Raw genomic sequence first — 20,325 nt, 5'->3', positions numbered from 1 at the left:
AGAAAGCAAGAGAGTACCAGAAAAACATCTACTTCTGCTTCATTGACTATGCTAAAGCCTTTGACTGTGTGGATCACAACAAACTATGGCAGGTCCTTAAAGAGATGGGAGTACCAGACCACCTCACATGTCTCTTGAGAAACCTGTATAAGGGCCAAGAAGCAACAGTTAGAACCGGATATGGAACAACTGATTGGTTCAGCATAGGAAAAGGAGTACAACAAGGATGTATATTGTCACCTTGCTTATTTAATATATATGCAGAGTACATCATGCGAAATGCTGGCCTGGATGAATCACAAGCGGGAATTAAGATTGCTGGGGAAAAGATCAACAACCTCAGATATGCAGACGATACCACTCTAATGGCAGAAAGTGAAGAGGACCTAAAGAGCCTCTTGCTCAGGGTAAAAGAGGAGAGCGCAAAAGTGGGCTTGAAGCTCAACATCAAAAAAACTAAGATCATGGCATCCGGCCCCATCACTCCTTGGCAAATAGAAGGGGAAGCTGTGGAAGTAGTGACAGACTTCACGTTCCTGGGATCCCAGATCACCGCAGACTGTGACTGCAGCCATGAAATTAAAAGACGCCTGCTCCTTGGGAGGAAAGCGATGGCGAACCTAAACAGCATGATAAAAAGTAGAGACATCACCCTGCCAACAAAAATACGCATGGTCCAAGCAATGGTATTCCCAGTAGTCATGTATGGCTGCGAGCGTTGGACTATAAGGAAGGCTGAGCGCCGAAGAATAGATTCTTTTGAACTATGGTGCTGGAGAAGACTCTTGAGAGTCCCTTGGACTGCAAGAAGATCAAATCAGTCAATCCTCAAAGAAATCAACCCTGACTGTTCCCTGGAAGGCCAGATAATGAAACTGAAGCTCAAATACTTTGGCCACCAAATGAGAAGGGAGCACTCACTGGAGAAGACCCTGATGCTGGGAAAGATTGAAGGTCAAAGAAGACGGGGACGGCAAAGGATGAGATGGTTAGACAGTGTCATCGATGCAACGAACATGAAATTGAGCAAACTTCAGAGGACAGCGGAAGACCGGAAGGCCTGGCATGATCTGGTCCATGGGGTCGCGAAGAGTCAGACTCGACTGTGCAACTGAACAACAACAACAACCAAATAACATCCCAGTAAGCATCTATGCAAGAGGAAGGCATTTTTCTCCAAGCAGTTGACAGCTCTAGTTGGAGCCAGGCTCAGTTTGCAATGGCCTCCAGCCTTGCCAGGTCAGAGCTTCATGACACTGCTAGTGTGAAGTAAATTGCCTGCCAGTGTTCCCTCTAAGCTGAGTTAGTGTGAGTTAGCTCACAGTTTTTTAGCCTCTGGCTCTCACATTTTTGTCTTAGCACAGGAAAGGTGGCTCCAGCGCAAATTAATTTATGCAGCAGCCAAATCACTCACTCTCAACTTTAATGCCAGTAGCTCACAAAGTAGGATTTTTGCTCACGAGACTCCACAGCTTAGAGGGAGCATTACTGAGGACCCTTCGTTTAAAAGTTTCTTCCTCCTATTTCATTTACTACTGCTCCAGAAAGTCACTCCACTGACTCTTAAACAAACGTTTATACCCCCAAAAAGGTGCAACTGGACTCAAATCTAACCGTTCTACTACCCTCTGGAACATTTTGTGATGCCACTGTTCCACGAGATGCCAAAGAAACCTCTTCTAGAATACTATCAGTTAGACAGCAGTTACTTCATGCCTAATGTTCTCAAAATCAAAATCTCAAAATCAAACATAACAAAATCTAGCTAGAACTCATAACACCACCCACAGATGCTTTTCAGTGACTGTATCTATAGTTGATTCAGTGCTTGTATAGTAGACCTTCAAATGTTAAAAAGGGTCATCCTGGACAGGTAATGCGTTTTTTAAAATATCGATGTCAAGAGTATGTATTCTGCTTTTGCATCTGCACAGTTGATGGAATTGGTCAGTTGGTGACATCCATCATGCTGGCACATGGTCAGATCTTACTGAAATGTGCTACAGTTCCTAGTCAGGAGTTAATGATTAGGAAGAGTTGAGTAACAGTGTTCAACAAACACAACTGTTTGAGGGAAAGTAGTGAGAGTTCAAAATTCTTTTTAAAGTTAAAACACTTTTCAGCCTAGCGAACATACTTAAAAAAAAAAAGATACTCCATTTTAATGTGGAGATACGGGCATTTGATTGCTCTAATTATAGCCTTGATTCCAGAGAGTCACTGCTATTATCTTCATGACATAAACATATTAATATCTGAATTGCTTTTGTATTTATAACTTAGGACACTCTACCTATTCAGAATGCACAAAAACACTGCTCATTTTGTATATTGTTTCCTTCTACTTTGATCTGCACCCCTTTGCATGATTGAAAATGGTTAGTCAGAGGAGCTGCAGAAGAACCTTTGACCTTTGTAAGCATTTCTTCAGTTCTTGTTGGGTTGACTGAAGGAATTGATCAGTTGACAAAACAAATACTCCATGGAGTCTGTTTCAGAGTAACTTCTGTAGTTATAACACAGTGACAGGGATGGGCAGATAAAGAAGCAGGGGATTGGTTTAAATCCTAGGATCATCTTACATAAAAAGGACACAGCGCTCTGCTTAATGCTCAGTGCATTATTGGATTCTGGAGTCATGAGTGGGTGTCCATTTTGGGAAAACAAATATCAGTGAGTACATTTCTGTTTTTAATAAACAATGGCAGCAATCAAGACAGGCACTATTTGATGGCCAACCTTAAAAGGACATTAAGAAAGGATGAAATATTGACTACTGGGGTACATTGTTAACTACTAAAATGTTTTTTAAAAAGAATAAGAAGCTGCTTTCTGAAAATAATAATATGTTCTATAGTGTTATATGATTAAAATGGAATTGTGGAATCAGCTCTGAACAAATGTAGGCAGTTTGATCCCTTAGCCAATTGTTTTTTGGTTTATTCCTAGATTTAATTTTAACAAGCTGTCTTTATCTGAGGAGGAAGATAAGTCACAAGAAGGACAAAATAAAGCTAACAAAGGGGGCCTTATCTATGGAGACTATTTACAGGTAAGTGTAAATTTGTGATGGGACATACTCCGCTTTTCTCTTCCAGAAAATGGTAATCTGTAAATATGCTACCTCAAATATATTGGGGTGCCAGAGATTAGTGCCTCAGTTGGACATGGATCTTTTAGAGCATTTATTATTATGGAAAACAATTTCCCTCAGCTTTAATAGTAGCTCATGGATGATAGATAGCAAGAGAGTCTGATTATTTTAACACAACTTCTTTTGAGTTAGGAAAGAGCAGAACAGGATTTAAATGTTGTTCAAGATGCCTAATCTCAGATTTGTGAAGAGAACAGAATGTCCTTTAAAGAGCAGAATACACTATACAGACAGTCATAACAAGTTAATACTGGGCTGGTGTCAGCATATGCTGTAGTGGAGCAGCTGCCAAGGCCCCATAGCTTCTGGCAAGGCCCACTGCTACTGACTTCCTACTGATGGCCCATTCTGCATCTAGCATTCACTCCACTGTTTTACCAAACCCATGCTGGAACAGAAATTTCCTTCTACACTGCATGCCACTTTCACTTTGATTGATTGTTGGATTTTATGGCAGTGTCCAGACTGCATGTGCTTTCACTTCATTTGACCTCTTGGTTTTATGGTACCATCTGGATAGATTTATGGCCATTTTATGGCCATTCAGGGGTGACTTTGCAGTCAGTACGGCATTGGCCCGGGATATCTGAATGTGATTTTGAGCTGCATCATTTTCTGTTCCAGTGTGAGTTTGGTAAAACAATGGAGTGAATGCTAGATGCATGTATCTCCTCTGATGCCTGTGTTCACACCCTTCCACTGCCTGCTTGTGAGGGTTTTGTCACTTGTGCTCCCAGCCAGGTATGCTGCCTAGAGCTGCTGGAGAAGGATAGGTGAGTGGTGCAAAAAGTGTCATCGTTCCTGGTGGCCATGGCAGGGGGCCCTCCAGCACCACCAGGAAAAGTACATTCAGGCAGTGTGGACAGCTACTAATGCAGATGGTAAGAGAGCTTGCAAGATGGCAGGAGAACAATGAGCAAGCAAGTAGGAGCATGTGGGTGGGCGGGCAAGAAGAGGGGACTGGTAGTGGGCTTATGGTGGGCCTTGGGCATTCTGTAATCTGTAACCAGCCGTGAATGAATACACTCCCTTAACAAGAGCTACTAAATCACTGCGTCCTAAAGCCTGAGAATATATGAAAAGTTATACAGTCATAACAGTATTCATTTGGCTGATCTTTATACTAGCCTGATCATTTATTGTCTAGAAACGGTCAATAATTTGTAAGACTTGAATGTATTAATAATAGCTGTTATGTTATTCAGTTTTGTGTTTCAGCTATGTCTTTATTTTTAGTCTACCATTTTACGTTTTTTCAGACAAATTTTGTTTGGCAAGAGATTAGCCATGGGGCAGAAAAAAAAATAGTGTGCAAAACCATGGACATAACACCTCTAACTCTTTTTTTAAATATCATTTGTTTCCAGTCAAAGAGAGCCTCCTAGAGAAAGCACAATAATTGCTATTGTTGGTATCTGATTATAGTCACCGTTGAGTTAGCAGCTAAGCAATGCAAGTAATTATGCAGTGAGGGGTACCAGTTGTTTGGGATAAAGGTGGACATTTAATTATTTTAATAAGTGAATAGACATCCAGACAAATGGATGTGTTTTTCCTCAAATTAGCACACTATATATGCTTTATGTGCTTCCTCTTGTTAGCCATTTCAGCACAGTAGACTATAGATCACAATAGTCATGTTCTTATGTTACAGTGCTACAAAGGCCATTTTTTAAAATAAACAACCAGACACTAATATGACTCTGAACTTAAAGTTCTGGATGTTCATGCTGACTGTTAAATGCAAACTCATGGAAAGAGAAGTTAAGTTGGATTTAATTGTACTGCCTTAAGAACAAGCTTATATTCTTTCTTTTAAAGCTAGACAAAATATTGAATGCTCAGGAACTTCAGAGTGAGAAGAAGGGGAACAAAATCCATGATGAGCATCTGTTTATTGTGACCCACCAAGGTAATCTTCTGGAGCAAAAGCAAAAATAGGATATGGCGGCACTTGGTTTTTATTTGATGATTAAATTATTAAAATTGATATGTAAAACATAAATAGATCCAATTATGCATATTTATTTGATGATTAAATTATTAAAATCGATATGTAAAACATAAATAGATCCAATTATGCATATGCATTACTAGTTTCTCACAAACGTGTTGGATATGAAAATACAGATGGAGGCCAAAATGGGGTACAGTTCAAACCAGGCTCAGATTAGGGTTGCCAAGTCGAAAATCGTCGGGAGCGGGGGACTCCCGTCTGGCGTCCTATGCGCGCACGTCACCAAAAAGTGACGTTATGACGCCGGGCATGGTCGTGGCCCCGCCCCCAGCATGCTTGGCGTCATAACGTCACTTCCTGGTGATGCGCACGCCGGGGTGAGGTTCCCCCCGGGGCCTGATCCACCAGCGGTGGGGAACGGGCCTCTGGGGCTGGGGTTTCCCCGCCCCCTGGGGGGACTTGGCAGCCCTACCTCAGACACATCAGAGGAGGACCCAGATGAGCTCCACAAAGAGATAGGATTGCTGTCAGAGGCAGATCCCTCAGACTCAGATATAGGGTTGCTAGCTTCTATGTAGAGCCCAGATATCTCCCACTTTTACAGCTGATCTCTAGCTGACAGAGATCAGCTCCCCTGGAGAAAATGGCTGCTTTGAAGGGTGGACTATATGGCACTGTACTGTGCTTAGATCCCTCCCCTCCCCAACCTCCTCCCTCTCCTGGATCCACCCCCGAAGTCTCCAGGTATTTTCCAATCCAGAGCTGGCAACCTTACTCAGACACAGTGGGTCCTCAGACCATGCCCCAAGAGCCTGCAGTCAAGACCTTGAGCCCCTAGCTCCCAAGGCCATGTGCCAAGATCCTGAAGTTGAGACTTTGCCACTGGGAGACCCAGCAGATATTCCAGATTAAGTGAAAGCAGTCCTGTGGTCAGGCCAGGCTGGATACAGGACCAACAGCCTTCCAGGTTTTGCCAACACCCCAGCAGGAGCAGCAGAGACAGTAGGCCCATGCAGAAGCAGCCCAGTGGAGACCCCATGCCAGAGATCCCTCCTGGCATCTGGTGGAGGATGGAGGGAACTTACCAGGAGAAAGAGGAAGGCCCCGGCCACATCACTGACATTGCACAGAAAGTGAAGTCATCACACTGTGATGTCACAGCAACACTCTGGTATTTGGGGGGAAAACTCTTTGGTAAAAAACGGCTTCTACCATAGAGTTTTTGCCCAAATACCATTGCGTGTCCCAGACGTCACTGGCAGGATGACATCACTTCCTGTGTGACACTGATGACATGGCCTGGACCTTCCTCTTTCTCCTGGTAAGTCCCTCTGCCAGCCAGCTGATTGGCACAGGGTGGCTGGGCCTGGCAATGGGTGACCCCTGCCTCCACTGGGAGGGCAGCCTGTGCTCCCATTCTTCGGCCAGACCATGGTTGCAGAGGATGTAATCATTTGAAGGATTCTGTCCCCAGTTAAGCCTTGGCAATTGAGTCCTGGGTGTTGCCTCCAGAGCAGGTGGGGCTGCTTTCCTCATAGCTTCGGGCTGAGAGGGAATTCTTGCTGGATCAACCAGTTCTCAAGGTTCCAACTCTTGTGCTCTACTTTTTCTGCTCCTGGCCCAGGATCTCCAAGAAGACTTTTCTTGCTGCAACACCTGGAGTCAGAACACCCTCATTTTTGTTTTCTTTTATTGTGTGCATTCACTCTCTCCTGTTTTCTGCTACTTCTGAATTCCAATTTCCCTAGGGGGAAAAAAATTAGAGTCCAGGGGCACCTTTAAGACCAACAAAGGTTTAGTCAAGGCATGAGCTCTCGTGTGCATGCATACTTTCCCAAATACATTGGAAAGGAAGCTAGACTTCAAACTTATAGAGTTTTCTGCTACTTCTGAATTCCAATTTCCGTAGGGGGAAAAAGAATTAAGAGTCCAGGGGCACCTTTAAGACCAACAAAGGTTTAGTCAAGGCATGAGCTCTCGTGTGCATGCATACTTTTCCAAATACATTGGAAAGGAAGCTAGACTTCAAACTTACAGATAGAGGCTGTACAGAAAATTAACATGTAACATGATGTAGGTGCTTTAAGATATGCAAAGACAAAACTAAATTACAAGCTAAGGTTATAAGGTCAACAGTTGTTTTGATCTAATTAAGGGGGGGAAAGGACAGCACAGCAATAAATATGTCAAAATAGGGGATAAAAGGCATCTTTTCCAACTGTGGGAAGTAAACTGAGAACCTCCTCTGAGAAATGGAGGAAACATAACAGCATTTCTTTCTTTCTTTTCTGAGATGGTTGCTGTGGTATGTCAGCAAAACATTCCAATATCTTAAAACATCTTCATCATGTTACATGTTAATTTGCTATTCAGCCTCCGTCTATAAGTTTGGGCTCTAGCTTCCTTTCCAATGTATTTTAAAAAGTGTGCCTGCACATGAAAGCTCATGCCTTGAATAAACCTTTGATGGTCTTTCTTTAAAGGTGCCCCTGGGCTCTAGATTTGTTCTAGTGCTTCAGACGAACACAGCTGCCCACCTGGAACTACCTAGAAAAAATTAACCGGTTACATGTAATTTTTACTTGATTTTTATTGGAATTTGTAAATATTTTAATATTTTAATGTTTATAATTTATATTGTCATACAAGACATATTATTTTATCATTGCTTTGATAGCTGTTCTATTAACTGTATTGGTTGCATTATGGTCTTTGACCGCAATAAACTTATCTGTCTGACAGTGTGGTATACTGGTTAGAGTATCATACTAGCATCTGGAAGATCCTGGTTCAAATCTGAAAAGTACTGGGTTCGCCGCATGGAGGACTCGGACAACGACATGCTGTAGCACACGTTTATTGTACTTCACATAGACAAAGACTAACTCTAACGGCCAACAGGGCCCACTATATACATATCCACCAGCAACCCCCCCACTCCCATTGGAGGGTTTGAATGTCCCGCCAAGGTGGCTATTGGTTGGGGCTGGGGAATCCAGGATCTGAAGTTTCCTTTGTTTTCGGATCCAAGTTCTGGCCTGTCCGCGGACCCTTGGAGGCGGTCCACATACATAACAAAATCCCTGCTGTCATTGGAGTTTGCTGGGTGGGTGATTTAGGACTTGTCATTCTCTCTCACCCTAACCTATCTCATGGGGTTGCTGTGAGGATAAAATGAAGTAACAACTATGTTGAAAGCTGTATGGGTGGGTCCTCACTGGGGAGAAAAGCAGGATATAATTGTTTAAAACAAATTCCAGAACCAGTTTCCCCTGGCTTTCAATTTGCTTCTCCTTTCTTTTCTTTATTATTGATGAACACACCACAACTAGTCATGTATTGGCTAAACTTCACTTCTCTCTAGTACATTTTCATCATCTTTCTTCTAAGGATCTCCAAGTAACATGCATGGTTCTTACTTTCCACTTTCATCTTTACAACTACTATGTGAGGCAGGTTAGGCTGAGAGAATATGACAGGCCCATTTATTACCTCATGTGATGCAGTCTTGTTTATTGCAACCTTACTACCACTCCTCTGCATTACTCTGACATTGTATGAACATCTGCAGATATTGGTATGATTATGTTCAGGGATGGGGTGGAAAGAGGGTGTTCAAGTACAGAAAAACTGAAGGCAGGTTCTCTAAGTGTTTTGTTTAATATTCCAGTCTTAAGGAAACCTTTTATTGGACCATTTCATAATAAATCAGGAGAGGCTTAACTTTCTGATGTTTCATCTGAATTCATCATCCCTGTTTGCTAAGACAGGAAACCAACAGTGTGTGCTTTTTCATTGTAGCTTATGAACTATGGTTCAAGCAGATCCTGTGGGAACTTGATTCTGTCCGAGTGATATTTCAAAATGGTCACGTAAGTTGTATAAATATGTATTCAAATTTTTAAAATATTTCCTTTATTGGTTGTTTTTCACCAACCGCACACTGAATGTTTGAAATTCAGCTCTTTACTGAAGGTTCTGTGCATTGAGGAGATTTAGAACACTAAACTGTTCTCTGTTTGACATCCCCAAACCCCACTGAAATCCATAAAACCTAACAGTTTAGCTAACTGCTGAAGGCTACTGTTTGGTGCACATATACCTGAGAGTAAGCCCTACATGTGACTTACTTTTGAATAAGCATTCATAGGCTTGTGCTGTAAGGCTGCAATTTTAAAAACACTTACTCAGAAACATGCTACATTGATCTCAGGGGTACTTAATTGAGCTAGTTAGCACTGTGAAACCAAGTTGTGAGTAAGTCCCAAAGAACCTTGTGGGGCTGATTTCCAAGTAAAAGTACAAAGAATTAGGCTGCCAATGTAGCCTAAATAGGATTTAGGAATGCCAAATTTGCTTTGGATTTTGTCAATTACTTCATATGCATTCCTCCTTGGAAGACACAGACATAAATCATATAGCAACCCTTTAGTGGCTTATAAAACCTAAATAGCAAGATCTGGGTTAAATGCTGTCATAATTACATGAAAAATAATGATCAAAGCCACTATTCCCTGCTCTGCCTTGCCAGTGAGTAATGAGGTGTATTTTTCTTTTTCCTCCTCCCTCACTAAGGTGAGAGATGAACGGAATATGTTGAAGGTTGTTGCTCGAATGCATAGAATTGCAATGATCCTTAAACTACTTGTGGAACAGTTTTCTGTTATAGAAACTATGACAGCCCTGGACTTCTTTGATTTCAGGTAAACTCTTCCTTTAATTCATTCACAGGTGGCAATATCCATGGCATGGAATCCTTTGGGGCTAAAAGAACATTTGCAATTTGTCAGTATTAAACCTTATAGCTCATAGATAAGGATTAGACTGTTCAAATGAACAAGATTAATGTCTGCTTTGGCAAAAGGTATATGTTCAGTAATTCTGTCAGGATAGTTTTCAATTATAGAATAGAATTTGACGTGTGGCTCCCCAAGTCAGTTTGCTGGATTAACAATGCAAAAAAGATGGAGTGTCCACTTGGATCTTAACTAATCAAATAACGAGCTGAAAAGTAATTCCTGCTACTATCCCTATGATAACTGTTCTGAATTGTCATTATTTTCAGTTAGTTCAAAGCAAGGTGGCCAGTGTTAAATGGGGAGGAGAAAGTGGAGGAGAGGGGGATATAATTAAAATGGAATGATTGGGTGGGAAATAATTAAAATCAAATAATGAAAGATGGACCTCCTGATGGCACCTGGTATTTTTGGCCACTGTGTGACAGTGTTGGACTGGATGGGCCATTGGCCTGGTCCAACATTGGCTTCTCTTATGTTCTTAATTCAAATAAAATTTTAAAACATTAAAATGAACCAGAATGAAAAAACAGAAAAAGAAACTGTTCATGTTCCAAACAGAAACTAGTCAAGCAATCCTAGAAGACCAGATGCTGCCAGACAGAGCAGAGTCCATGATCTAGATGGATCACATGTGATTTACAATGAAATCCTAAGCAGAGCCACGCCCTTCTAAATCCTTTGAGGATTCATGCATGGGGACTCAAAGCAGCTTAGAACATCATTTCCCACTCCTCCATTTTCTCACAACAACAACCTTGTGAGGTAGCCCAGGGGAGCGTTTGTGACGGGCCCATCATCACACAGAGAGATTCCATGGCAGAAGTTAGTGTTGCCAACTCGTTTCTCAGCCGCAGCAGGGTACTCCCGGGTGGCGACTGGAGCGCGCGCGCCGCAAGCACATCACCAGAAAGTGACGTTAGGATGCCAGGCACGCTGGGGGTGGGGCCAAGACCATCGGAGGGAAAACCATAGAGTTTTCCTTCCGATGGTCGTGGCCCCACTCCCAGCATGCCCGGCATCCTAATGTCACTTCCTGGTGATGCGCACATCGGGGTGGGGTTCCCCCCGGGGCCCGATCCGCCGGTGGCGGGGAACGGGCCTCTGGGGTGGGGGTTTCCCCGCCCCCCGGGGGGACTTGGCAAGCCTAGCAGAAGTGGGGATCTGAACCTGGGTCTCCCAGGATCCTACTTTGCCACTCTATGCACTACACTATGCCCCCCCCCCTTGATACATTTAGAAGGGTTGAACTCTTCTTAAGATTGCAAGATTAGCATAAGCCTGTTTTATTTTTTTCTTGTTTGGAAGTAAGCCCCATTTGATTCAGCAGGCTTTTTTTCAGCAGGACTCACTCTGAGTAAATGCAACAAGATCAGACTGCCTGATTTTGTAAATACTCAGGTTTTATACATGCAATATAGCAAGACAAGGAAAGTGAACGTTATTACAAATATTCTTGATTTGTTCTGAATGCGGACAGTGGTGGTTACTGAATTCAGAAAGCTTTTTGTACAGATTGATCTAGTGTCTATATTTCTTCTAAAATGGCAGGCTGTTCGTAATGATTTCTGAAACGCTTCTCAGTGCAGCAGTCCATTGCATTGGCTCCAGGAACTTCCCTACCATCCCCTAAGATACTGAGTCAGCATTTTCTTTTCATAAAGTAACAATTAGACACAGCAGCACTAAGTTTTGCTTACTGAACTGGTTTCTTCAAAAGCATATATGACATTATACATCACTTTTTACATTGCAAAACTGTTCTTTCCCCCCCCTATCTTTAAAGAGATTATTTGAGTCCAGCATCAGGTTTTCAGAGCTTACAGTTTCGCTTACTGGAGAACAAGATTGGTGTCCCGCAGAGCCTGAGAGTCCCATACAACAGAAGACATTATCGGGATAACTTCAAAGGAAAAGAAAACGAGTTGCTGTTGAAATCTGAGCAAGAGCTAACCCTGCTGCAGCTAGTGGAAGTAAGGGTGCCTACTAATTGGTGACCAGCTGCAGGGCAGTTCTAGCAATACTTTACAAATTACATATATCCCATTTATTTTGGCCAAGAGGGATTCACCTTAGCTGAGCAGAATTAGCCTATTTGAACAAATCTAATTCCCTCTTGCCTAAAATATATGGGCTATTTGGAGACTTTGGTAAATTCTTATGAAAACTGCTTTGCAGTAGGTCAATTAAAATGCCTGAACATTGTGAGAAAGCTACTCTGATCGGATTTACAAATTACAGTTGTACAGGAGGCAAGTATCAACAACCCCATATATTTTTGGAAACATTGAAGAGTTGACATTAACTTTACTAGCCCTGGGTAGAAGGAATACTTATAGAGCTAGTGTAATGTATCATTTGTATGTCAAGATATGCATGGACATTGATCCTCATTCACAGAATATTAATTATGCTATCTGAAACAAATAACTTTCCTGTGCAACCTGGTCAAAAGTGCCATTGTCAAATAACAAGCTAGTTACCAGACAATGAATTATACTCAACCAAATTTTCCATGGTTGGGAAAGGGAAGAGGATATCTCCCTTGACTTCTGAAAAGGCTATGCTGGGGATTATGGCACCTACATGGCCAATATTCATGTGAGGCCTTATGCCAATGAAGGTATTGTATTTGTATTTGTATGTGAGGCAAGGGCACTAGTAAAGAGGGGAACTGCGTGAAAATGAGTGGAAGAGCTAGCTGGATATAACCCAGTCTGCAATCCATAAACGAATATAAGAAGAGCCCTGCTGCATCAGACCAATGGCTCATCTAGTCCAGCATCCTGGAGGGCCAACAACAGGGCATAGAGGCCGAGGCCTTCCTCTGATGTTGCCTCCAGGCTTTAGGATTCAGAGGTTTAGTGCTTCTGAATGTGGAGGTTCCCCTCAGTCACCAAGGCTATCAAAAATTACGAATTAATCTATTTTGTTCTTTAAGGCATGGCTAGAAAGAACACCAGGACTCGAGCCGGAAGGGTTTAATTTCTGGGGGAAATTTGAAATGAATGTCCTTAAAGGACTGGAAGAAGAATTTGCAATGGTGCAGGTACTGATAATTTTTTCTTTATTAAAGAAGCACTCAATTACATTTTCAGTAGTTGGTCATGGTGTATTTTATGGCTGATCAATACATTTAGCCATCCATAAGTGTGGCCACTTGAAACAGAGTCCTGTGTGTAGCTTCATAGGTTAATCCATTTTTGTGACTAGCCCCCATCCATGGTGGTGGGGGGGAGGGATTTACACAAGCAAGTTGAACCTGCCCTCCCTGCTGAAGCAGGCTCAGGCTGTTCCTTACCACCCACCTTTGCTTCCTCCTACTTCTCTCAGTCTCTCCCTCTTTCTCCTTCTTACCATCCCTTTTCTTGTTCTTTCTCTCCCTCATGCCTATCACTTTCTTTTTTTCTGCCCCCACCCCATCACTTTTTCTCTCTTTTTGTCCCCCCCAATGCCATCTTTCTTTCTGGCCTCCATTACTCTCCTGGCCACCCCCCTGCCTGCTTCCCCCCCCCAGAGAGATGCAGCAGCAGTGGCTCTCCTGGCCACCCATCTGCTGCTTGTCCCTCACAACAGCAACAGAGGCAGCTCTCCCCACTGCCTGCCCACTTCTTATCCCCTCTCCCAGTAGCAGCAGTGGAAGAGTCCCCAGCAGCCAGCAGGGCCCTCTGGGGACACTGTGTTGGCAGCTCAAGTAAGTAATCTGTGCACATGCAGATATAGTTACTGTTTTTCGAGGGGGGGTTTAAATCCCTCCAAATAACCTGGGGTGGCCCCAAAGTTTGAAGAAAAACCTTTCAATGTGGGACCGATCTGTGGAGTTAGATATCCACAGATCTGCCCACACTTGAGAAATGGGTATACTGACATAGGTGAAATACACATTACTGCTTTTCAAACAGGTGTCTGCAGATATAAATCAGGTTTTTAGTCTTTAATGGATATGAGTTTCAAGATCAGTGACTGACTGTAAGTTATGTCTGCATGACAAATGTGTAGCAGTGCTTTGATGGCAGGGACATCTTTAACTCCTTCAACAAACTTCCACTCCCACTATAAGGAGCCACGAGGCCGATGGTTGTTCTCTTAGAGAACTGAAACTCTAAAGAAGGATTTACATGTTAACATTTGGTATATTTGTACCCAGAGATGTGTTCTCATATATGGCACATTGGAAACCAGGTTGTGTACAAATGGCCATTAAGGAGTTATTTTTTTTAATTTATGTCTTAATTTTTGTAATGCATATTAGGAATAAAATGTATATCATGTGGCTATTTCTATGCCGTTTTATAGAAACATTTTCATGTGTCTTTATGTGAAAATGTAATATGAGAATACTCTCAAGAATTTAGAGCTACAAAATTGTTGGAGAAGGACCACCAGCTTTAGTATATTTGACAGGCAGGAACAATATAGGCAAGCCGCAATATAGGTTTCAACAAACTCAGTCAGCTGAAAGGAATAGAAATAAGTTTGTGTGCTTCCTAACCAATATAAAGTACACCTCAGTCATCTGGCGTCAGTGAGAAAGTGAACTGAACTACGAGAGTACTATGAAAATGGTGGCCTTGCTTTTAGAGTGTTGCTGTGCAGTCTGAGTCAGAATAATCAATCAACTGAATGTAATTTTTGAGCCTCAGAAAGACTTCAGCAATGGACTGACAATGGAATAGGGGTAGAAAACCAGCAGTAGTTCCTACCTGTTGAGGTGACTTTCAAAGTCATGGTAAAGCCCTTTTCAGGGACAGATGACTTACCTAAGATGGGTTGAACAGAATACACATTTTTCTTGAGGACAGCAGAAAGGACAACAGAAGAAAAAAAACTATTCTAGAAAAAAAAAGGATAAGCTTTTAGGATTCTAAAATATATATATATTGTTTGAAAGGCCAAAGAAGACTCAGAGGAAAAAGAAGATCAAATGGCAGAACTTAAGAAACAAAAGGAGGTACTTATTTCATTGTTTGATGAAAAACTGCATGAACATCTTCTTAGCAAAGGTAGGTGTAATCATTCCTTGCAAACAAACTAAAATATGATTTAAAAATGTGAACTTAATATTTTAAGTAATGTGTGAATAGACTTTAGGGTGAGATTCCAAAGTCCTTGAGTAAAGCAGTGAACCACATATTTACAGTTGAGGATTGGGGTGGATATCTCTCTTCTCCAACAACATACATATGGTCATTGATGCCAATTCTCACAGCACTGATCTCCTGCTGCTTCGAGAGAGAGTCTGTACCTGCATCTGGCAACTAAGAGATCAGTCCTCATAGGGAAAATTCATGGTGTGAATTAGGGGACACTAGCGGGAAAAGCCGCAACAAACAGAAGTGCGGCAGCAGGATCAGACAGGTCCCCCGAGGCTCTGTGCTTCTGCCAGCAGCCGCGATCACATGCTGCAGGGGAAGCGACTCTAAGAAGGGTGAGGAGGGCCAGCCGCAGCAGTTGTGCGCATGCACAGTTCGCCATTACCACGCATACCACGGGCAGCAATCCCATGGCCGCCGTTGCTGCGCGTTGCACAGTTCACCATTACCACGCATACCATGGGATAACTGCGTGTCAGCAATCCCATGGCCACCGTTGCTGCGCGTTATCTGGTAGGTAATGCCCTTTCACTAGTCTTCTTTAGATCCCCATCTTTGGCCGGAAGGGACGGGTGTGTGATGCTTGCCAGATGTTGCCATCTGATCACGCCAGTTTAATCTGCCCTCAACCCGTCCGTTTCGTGGGGCAAATCCTCCCATGTGACTGGGGCTGGGGTAGGGCAGGACATGAGCATGGGAGATCAAACTGACTGGCTACTCCTTACCCTACTGGCAAAGCTCTTGGTATACCCCACATTAAGTACTTACTGTGCTAGACTTGTTAATGTGTAGGAATTTCCACTGTCTAACAAAGCAGAAGGAACTCAGCTACAAGGACATTATTATATTATTTTTGCAGGTGAAAGAAGGTTGTCTTATAAAGCAATGAAAGGAGCTTTAATGATCTACTTTTACAGGTATTTTATAAAGAGTTATTCATTTTTGTGAACCTTTTTGCTACCAGAAATGTTATTTTTCCTCTGAGGGAAGTGTTCCTAAACATTGTTATCTCTTGCAAGGATGTTTGGGATTTTTCAGACAGAAATATCATCAACATTTAGAAAAATATAACTTTATGCAGTTTAATAGAGATCTAACTTCCCAAAGTTTATTTTCCTGGTAGTTTAAAACAATAATTTTTGATAGATTTGCGTTGCAACCCTCCCCCAACCCTCCCATATTGGTATTTATTTAAACAAAGTTCCATTTGCTTCAAGTATTGTTTATTTTCAAAAATTATCCTCACTGTTTGTTTGCATGCCTTTTAGAATTAAAAACAATCTGGCATTTCAGATTTTTGCATACTTATCTGCAGTCAATGAGGCTGAAAACCTAAGCCTACTTAGCTGAACGTGCTTTAGAGCAAACATAGGCAGGTAGGGACTGCAAATGTGTCACATATGCAGCCTGATCCCATGTATGTTTACCTGAAACTCTCACTAGGTTCCATGGGGCTTACTCCCAGATTAGTGTGTCACCAGATTCTGAGATCTGATGTGAATTTTCTTCTCAGGATCTTCTTGGAAAGGAGTAAAGGGGAAAAGAAGCACAATCACAAGGGCAATTTTCTGTTTAGCTTGAGAGCTTTTGCCGTTCATTCTGTCAGGTTCCATACTTGATGAACCATTTCCTTAGGGTCTCATTGGTGCCAGTCTGTGCCCCCCATCAAGCATGACTAGTCCTTCCTCACCTATTTTTCTGCCTAGAAGATAGTGCCCAACTATGAGAACTGCTTCTATAGTTCTTTACTTTGCTATCTATGTGCAAGTGCTGTCAGGCTTAGGGATATCATCTGCTCTTAAGTCAATCAGCAGTTGTGTCCTTGTAGTAATGGGCCTCTCAGCATGAACTTTTCTCTGTCTAGCACCCATTGATTCATGTATTTATTTGCACAATTTTTATCTAGCATTCCCAACTAAATGTGCAAGGTGGCTAACAATGTATATACCTGTCCCCTAGCTGATATAGAGGTCCCACCTTATTATGATATCTCCCATCTTCTGGATCTAGGTGGGTGAGCACCAGATGCAGGGCCTTGTCAGTAGTGGCACTTACCCTGTAGAACTCTATCCACACAAAGGCTCCTCTGGTACCATCTGTATTTTTTTTTTCTTCTGTCAACCCTTTTAGACCCATTGAAGGTAGTTTTATTGTGTCGTTTCAGGCTATGGTTTTAGAGGCTCTTTGAATGTTTTTTTAAAAAAAAGGATATTTAAGATCTTATCCCATTTTGATATGTTTTATTGTTGCTGCTTTATATGTTTATTGTTATTTTAACTTTGTTTTATTCATTTACCATATATGTTATCATTTTATACTGTAAGCTGTCTTGTATACAGTTTTATGGACTATAAAATATAAGTATTTTGATTGATAAAATTTATACCCTGCCTTTCTGCCCACCATGGCAGCTGACAATGCAAAACACACATAGTAAAATCACATTTCAATAATAATTATAATCAGCAAAAAACAAATAATTAAAACAAATAGTGGCTTAACAACAAAACCATATTATTTCCACCTTTGCTTTATTCCTCTTTTAAATGCTGTTTAGCTGCTTTGTTATTTTGTACATTTGAGGATTGTTACTAATTTTAATTTAATTACAGTCTTAGTGTATTTTAACAGTTTTGTGCCACTTTGAGAATTTTGGTTTAGCTTCTAAGTATTTAGAATAAATAAGCAAATGCAAAACTTAAACAAATGAAATCAACTTAAGTAAAATACTGAATTCTGCTTATTTCCCCTCCCCCCCAAAGAGAGGAACCTCGCTTTCAGATTCCTTTTCAGCTCCTCACTTCTCTTATGGATATAGACGTGCTGATGACCAAATGGAGATGTAAGTTTTTGCTCCTGTGTTCATCCTGTGGTGTATCTCGTGTTAACATGTTCCGTGGAGAGATCTGTAATCAGATCTCTTGTTGTCCTTTAAAAAAAAAATTTGAAAAAGCAACCACAGTATACGTCTATTATTTGCGTGTGATTTGGATCAGGGCTACTGTGTTGGGTGTAAGGAAGTTAACTTGTCCATTCCATGCCATTTTCCTGATAGAAATAATCCTCTCTCCACCAGCTGTTCCCAGTGTAATGGGGGTGGTAGTGGTGGTACTGAGACAAATGTGTACACATTTTGTTTGGGAAAATATTATGAGTCAAAGCATTAATTCCTCCTCCATAAAGGCCGCAGTCTGAATCAAGCCCCCCACACCAGTAATGGTTTTTTAAAAGGTTTTTAAAATAACCTTAAATCTCCCACAGAATACAGAAGTCATTCCTCTTGCTACTATAGCTGTAAAAAAGGTTTTGCATTACAGCAGCATTGTAGCCCAAGAAATTAAATTGAAGCTTGATTAATTAAAAGAGTGGATAATGAAAAACAGTAGACAATGGACAGTTTTTATGCTGGGATTCATCCATATCTTGTAAATAAGGGGAATCATAAAGGTATCTGCAGCCTGCTGCTAAGTATGCATGACTTCTGGCAGTTTAAATTTAGTACTGTCTAGCAGTGTTCAGGATAACCTTGGACACCCTGACTCCTACATGCAGTCAGTGATAATCATACAGGTCAAATACGTATTGCATCTATTTCAGTGAACAGTGAATGCAGGCAGGCCCTTGGTCCCTCAGGAAAGCATATAGCTGCAATTTTCTGCCTGGCTAGCTACAGCTGGGAATTTATTTCATTAAAAGAGTTTTTTAAATGTCTTTAAAAATGTGCTCATGTCTGCCCAAACAAAGCAATGATCAACTCAGCAGTTTTTAAGAACTACCTCAGTGATAACAAAATGACCTGTTTTACTTTGCAAAATTATGTGCTAAAAATTGGCCCTGTGTTTAGATAACCATGTGTGCATGGTGCACAGAATGATTGGCAGCAAGGCTGGTACTGGAGGATCATCCGGGTATCAGTATTTACGCTCTACTGTGAGGTAAGTCTATAAAAGACCTAGCTGAACTTTGTCACCTTTGATGAATATGAACACACATGCACAAGACATGAAGAGAAGAAATGGCCGAATTGCAGTCCCTTGACTTAACCATTCATTGGTCTTCTGTCACTAAGGAGGTGTAAGCTGTCTAGCACACTGCTGTCAAATTTGTGCCTGAGAATTCTTGAAAACTCTTTAAGAAAATAATGATGACTGAGGAATGACGCACTGAAAATTTCTGAAAGTGCACATGGAAAGAAACTGGTTTCTCCTTCTTTATAAATGAGGCCTTCCAGTGAAATTAACGAGCAGCAGCAAGGTCATGACATAGGACAGAATGCATAATTAACCTATCAAATTAATTGTCAGGAGTTAAGAAACCAATTAACTTGGACTATATTGGTGTGGTCAAGATCACCTTTATATATAAAGTGCTGATCCACTTTGGGAACCAATTTTGATACTCATATCATAATTAAATAAATGTGGTTAAAACCTGTTGTCTTCAGCTTTTGTAGCAAAAACTTTCAAAATCATTGTCTGTGTGACTTTGGGTTATAGGTCCTAGCAATAAGCCCATATGAAACCAGAAAACATCAGGGTATTCCACATCCATTCAAACAAAGCTCATATATTTCTTCCTTTCTTTACAGTGACAGGTACAAAGTGTTTGTTGACTTGTTCAATCTTTCAACATATTTGGTGCCAAGACACTGGATACCAAAGCTGGACCCAACTGTCCATAAATTTCTTTACACAGCAGAATATTGTGACAGTTCCTACTTCAGCAGTGATGACTCGGACTAAAAACTATCCTTGGATGATCCTTGCAAATAACTAACCTGTACCTGAAAGTACTTTGGTGCCTTAATCATATACCTTATGCATATATTATGTAATATACATGCTTATATATTTATATAAAATATTGCATACCTTATAAAGCGTAATAACTGTATTTCAGACAGATTCTATGAAATAAACTAAACATAAATACACACGAACAACTCTAACTTGGTCCCTATGAGGTATCAAGGTACTAAGGAAATGAGAGGGATGCTGTGTTCAAAGAAACAGCTTTTCCCTGTAGGGGCCATTCCATGTACACATGTTGCATTGTTCCTCTGTGCAAACGTCAACTTCCCTATATACTGTTATTGGATGGGGGCAGTTTTATGGTGTAGGAAGGCTCAACCAATCCTTCTCTAGGGCCAAAGTGTCTTCTGATGTGCAAAGGATACTGATGTACTCAGAGTGCTGTCCTCAAGAGTTACACCTGTCAGAGCTCATTGACTTCAGCAGACTCAGAAGGATGTAACTCTGCTTAGGATGGCACTGTAAGTACACTGAAGAAGCAGCTGTTACTGGATTTCCACTGATTCCTTCTGTG

The 20,325-nt window shown here is 41.4% G+C and overlaps 1 protein-coding gene across 1 annotated transcript; it reads left to right on the top strand.

Annotated features, from left to right (window-relative positions):
• The first annotated feature begins 2,638 nt into the window (after nucleotides 1-2,638).
• Nucleotides 2,639-19,742, top strand: TDO2 (tryptophan 2,3-dioxygenase). The gene is made up of 12 exons (XM_015416071.1): nucleotides 2,639-2,673; nucleotides 2,950-3,052; nucleotides 4,976-5,066; nucleotides 8,913-8,983; nucleotides 9,687-9,814; nucleotides 11,694-11,880; nucleotides 12,849-12,956; nucleotides 14,799-14,910; nucleotides 15,860-15,917; nucleotides 17,763-17,842; nucleotides 18,845-18,935; nucleotides 19,589-19,742. Exons 1-12 carry the CDS (start codon nucleotides 2,639-2,641, stop codon nucleotides 19,740-19,742), a joined length of 1,218 nt encoding a protein of 405 aa, XP_015271557.1.
• The last annotated feature ends 583 nt before the right edge of the window (nucleotides 19,743-20,325 follow it).

Source organism: Gekko japonicus, unplaced genomic scaffold, assembly GCF_001447785.1.
Source record: "Gekko japonicus isolate JY-2015 unplaced genomic scaffold, Gekko_japonicus_V1.1 scaffold2496, whole genome shotgun sequence".
Classification (NCBI taxonomy): Eukaryota; Metazoa; Chordata; class Lepidosauria; order Squamata; family Gekkonidae; genus Gekko; species Gekko japonicus.
Note: the sequence above shows the minus strand (reverse complement) of the source record. Positions and strands in the feature narration are given on the sequence as shown.

What these genes read in the sequence shown, in the direction of transcription:
- TDO2 (XM_015416071.1), top strand. Translation starts at nt 2,639, where the DNA reads ATGAGTGGGTGTCCATTTTGGGAAAACAAATATCA. An exon ending in TCTATGGAGACTATTTACAG is followed by an intron (nt 3,053 to 4,975) that starts GTAAGTGTAAAT and finishes TTTCTTTTAAAG; the next exon opens with CTAGACAAAATATTGAATGC. An exon ending in TTAATGATCTACTTTTACAG is followed by an intron (nt 15,918 to 17,762) that starts GTATTTTATAAA and finishes TCCCCCCCAAAG; the next exon opens with AGAGGAACCTCGCTTTCAGA.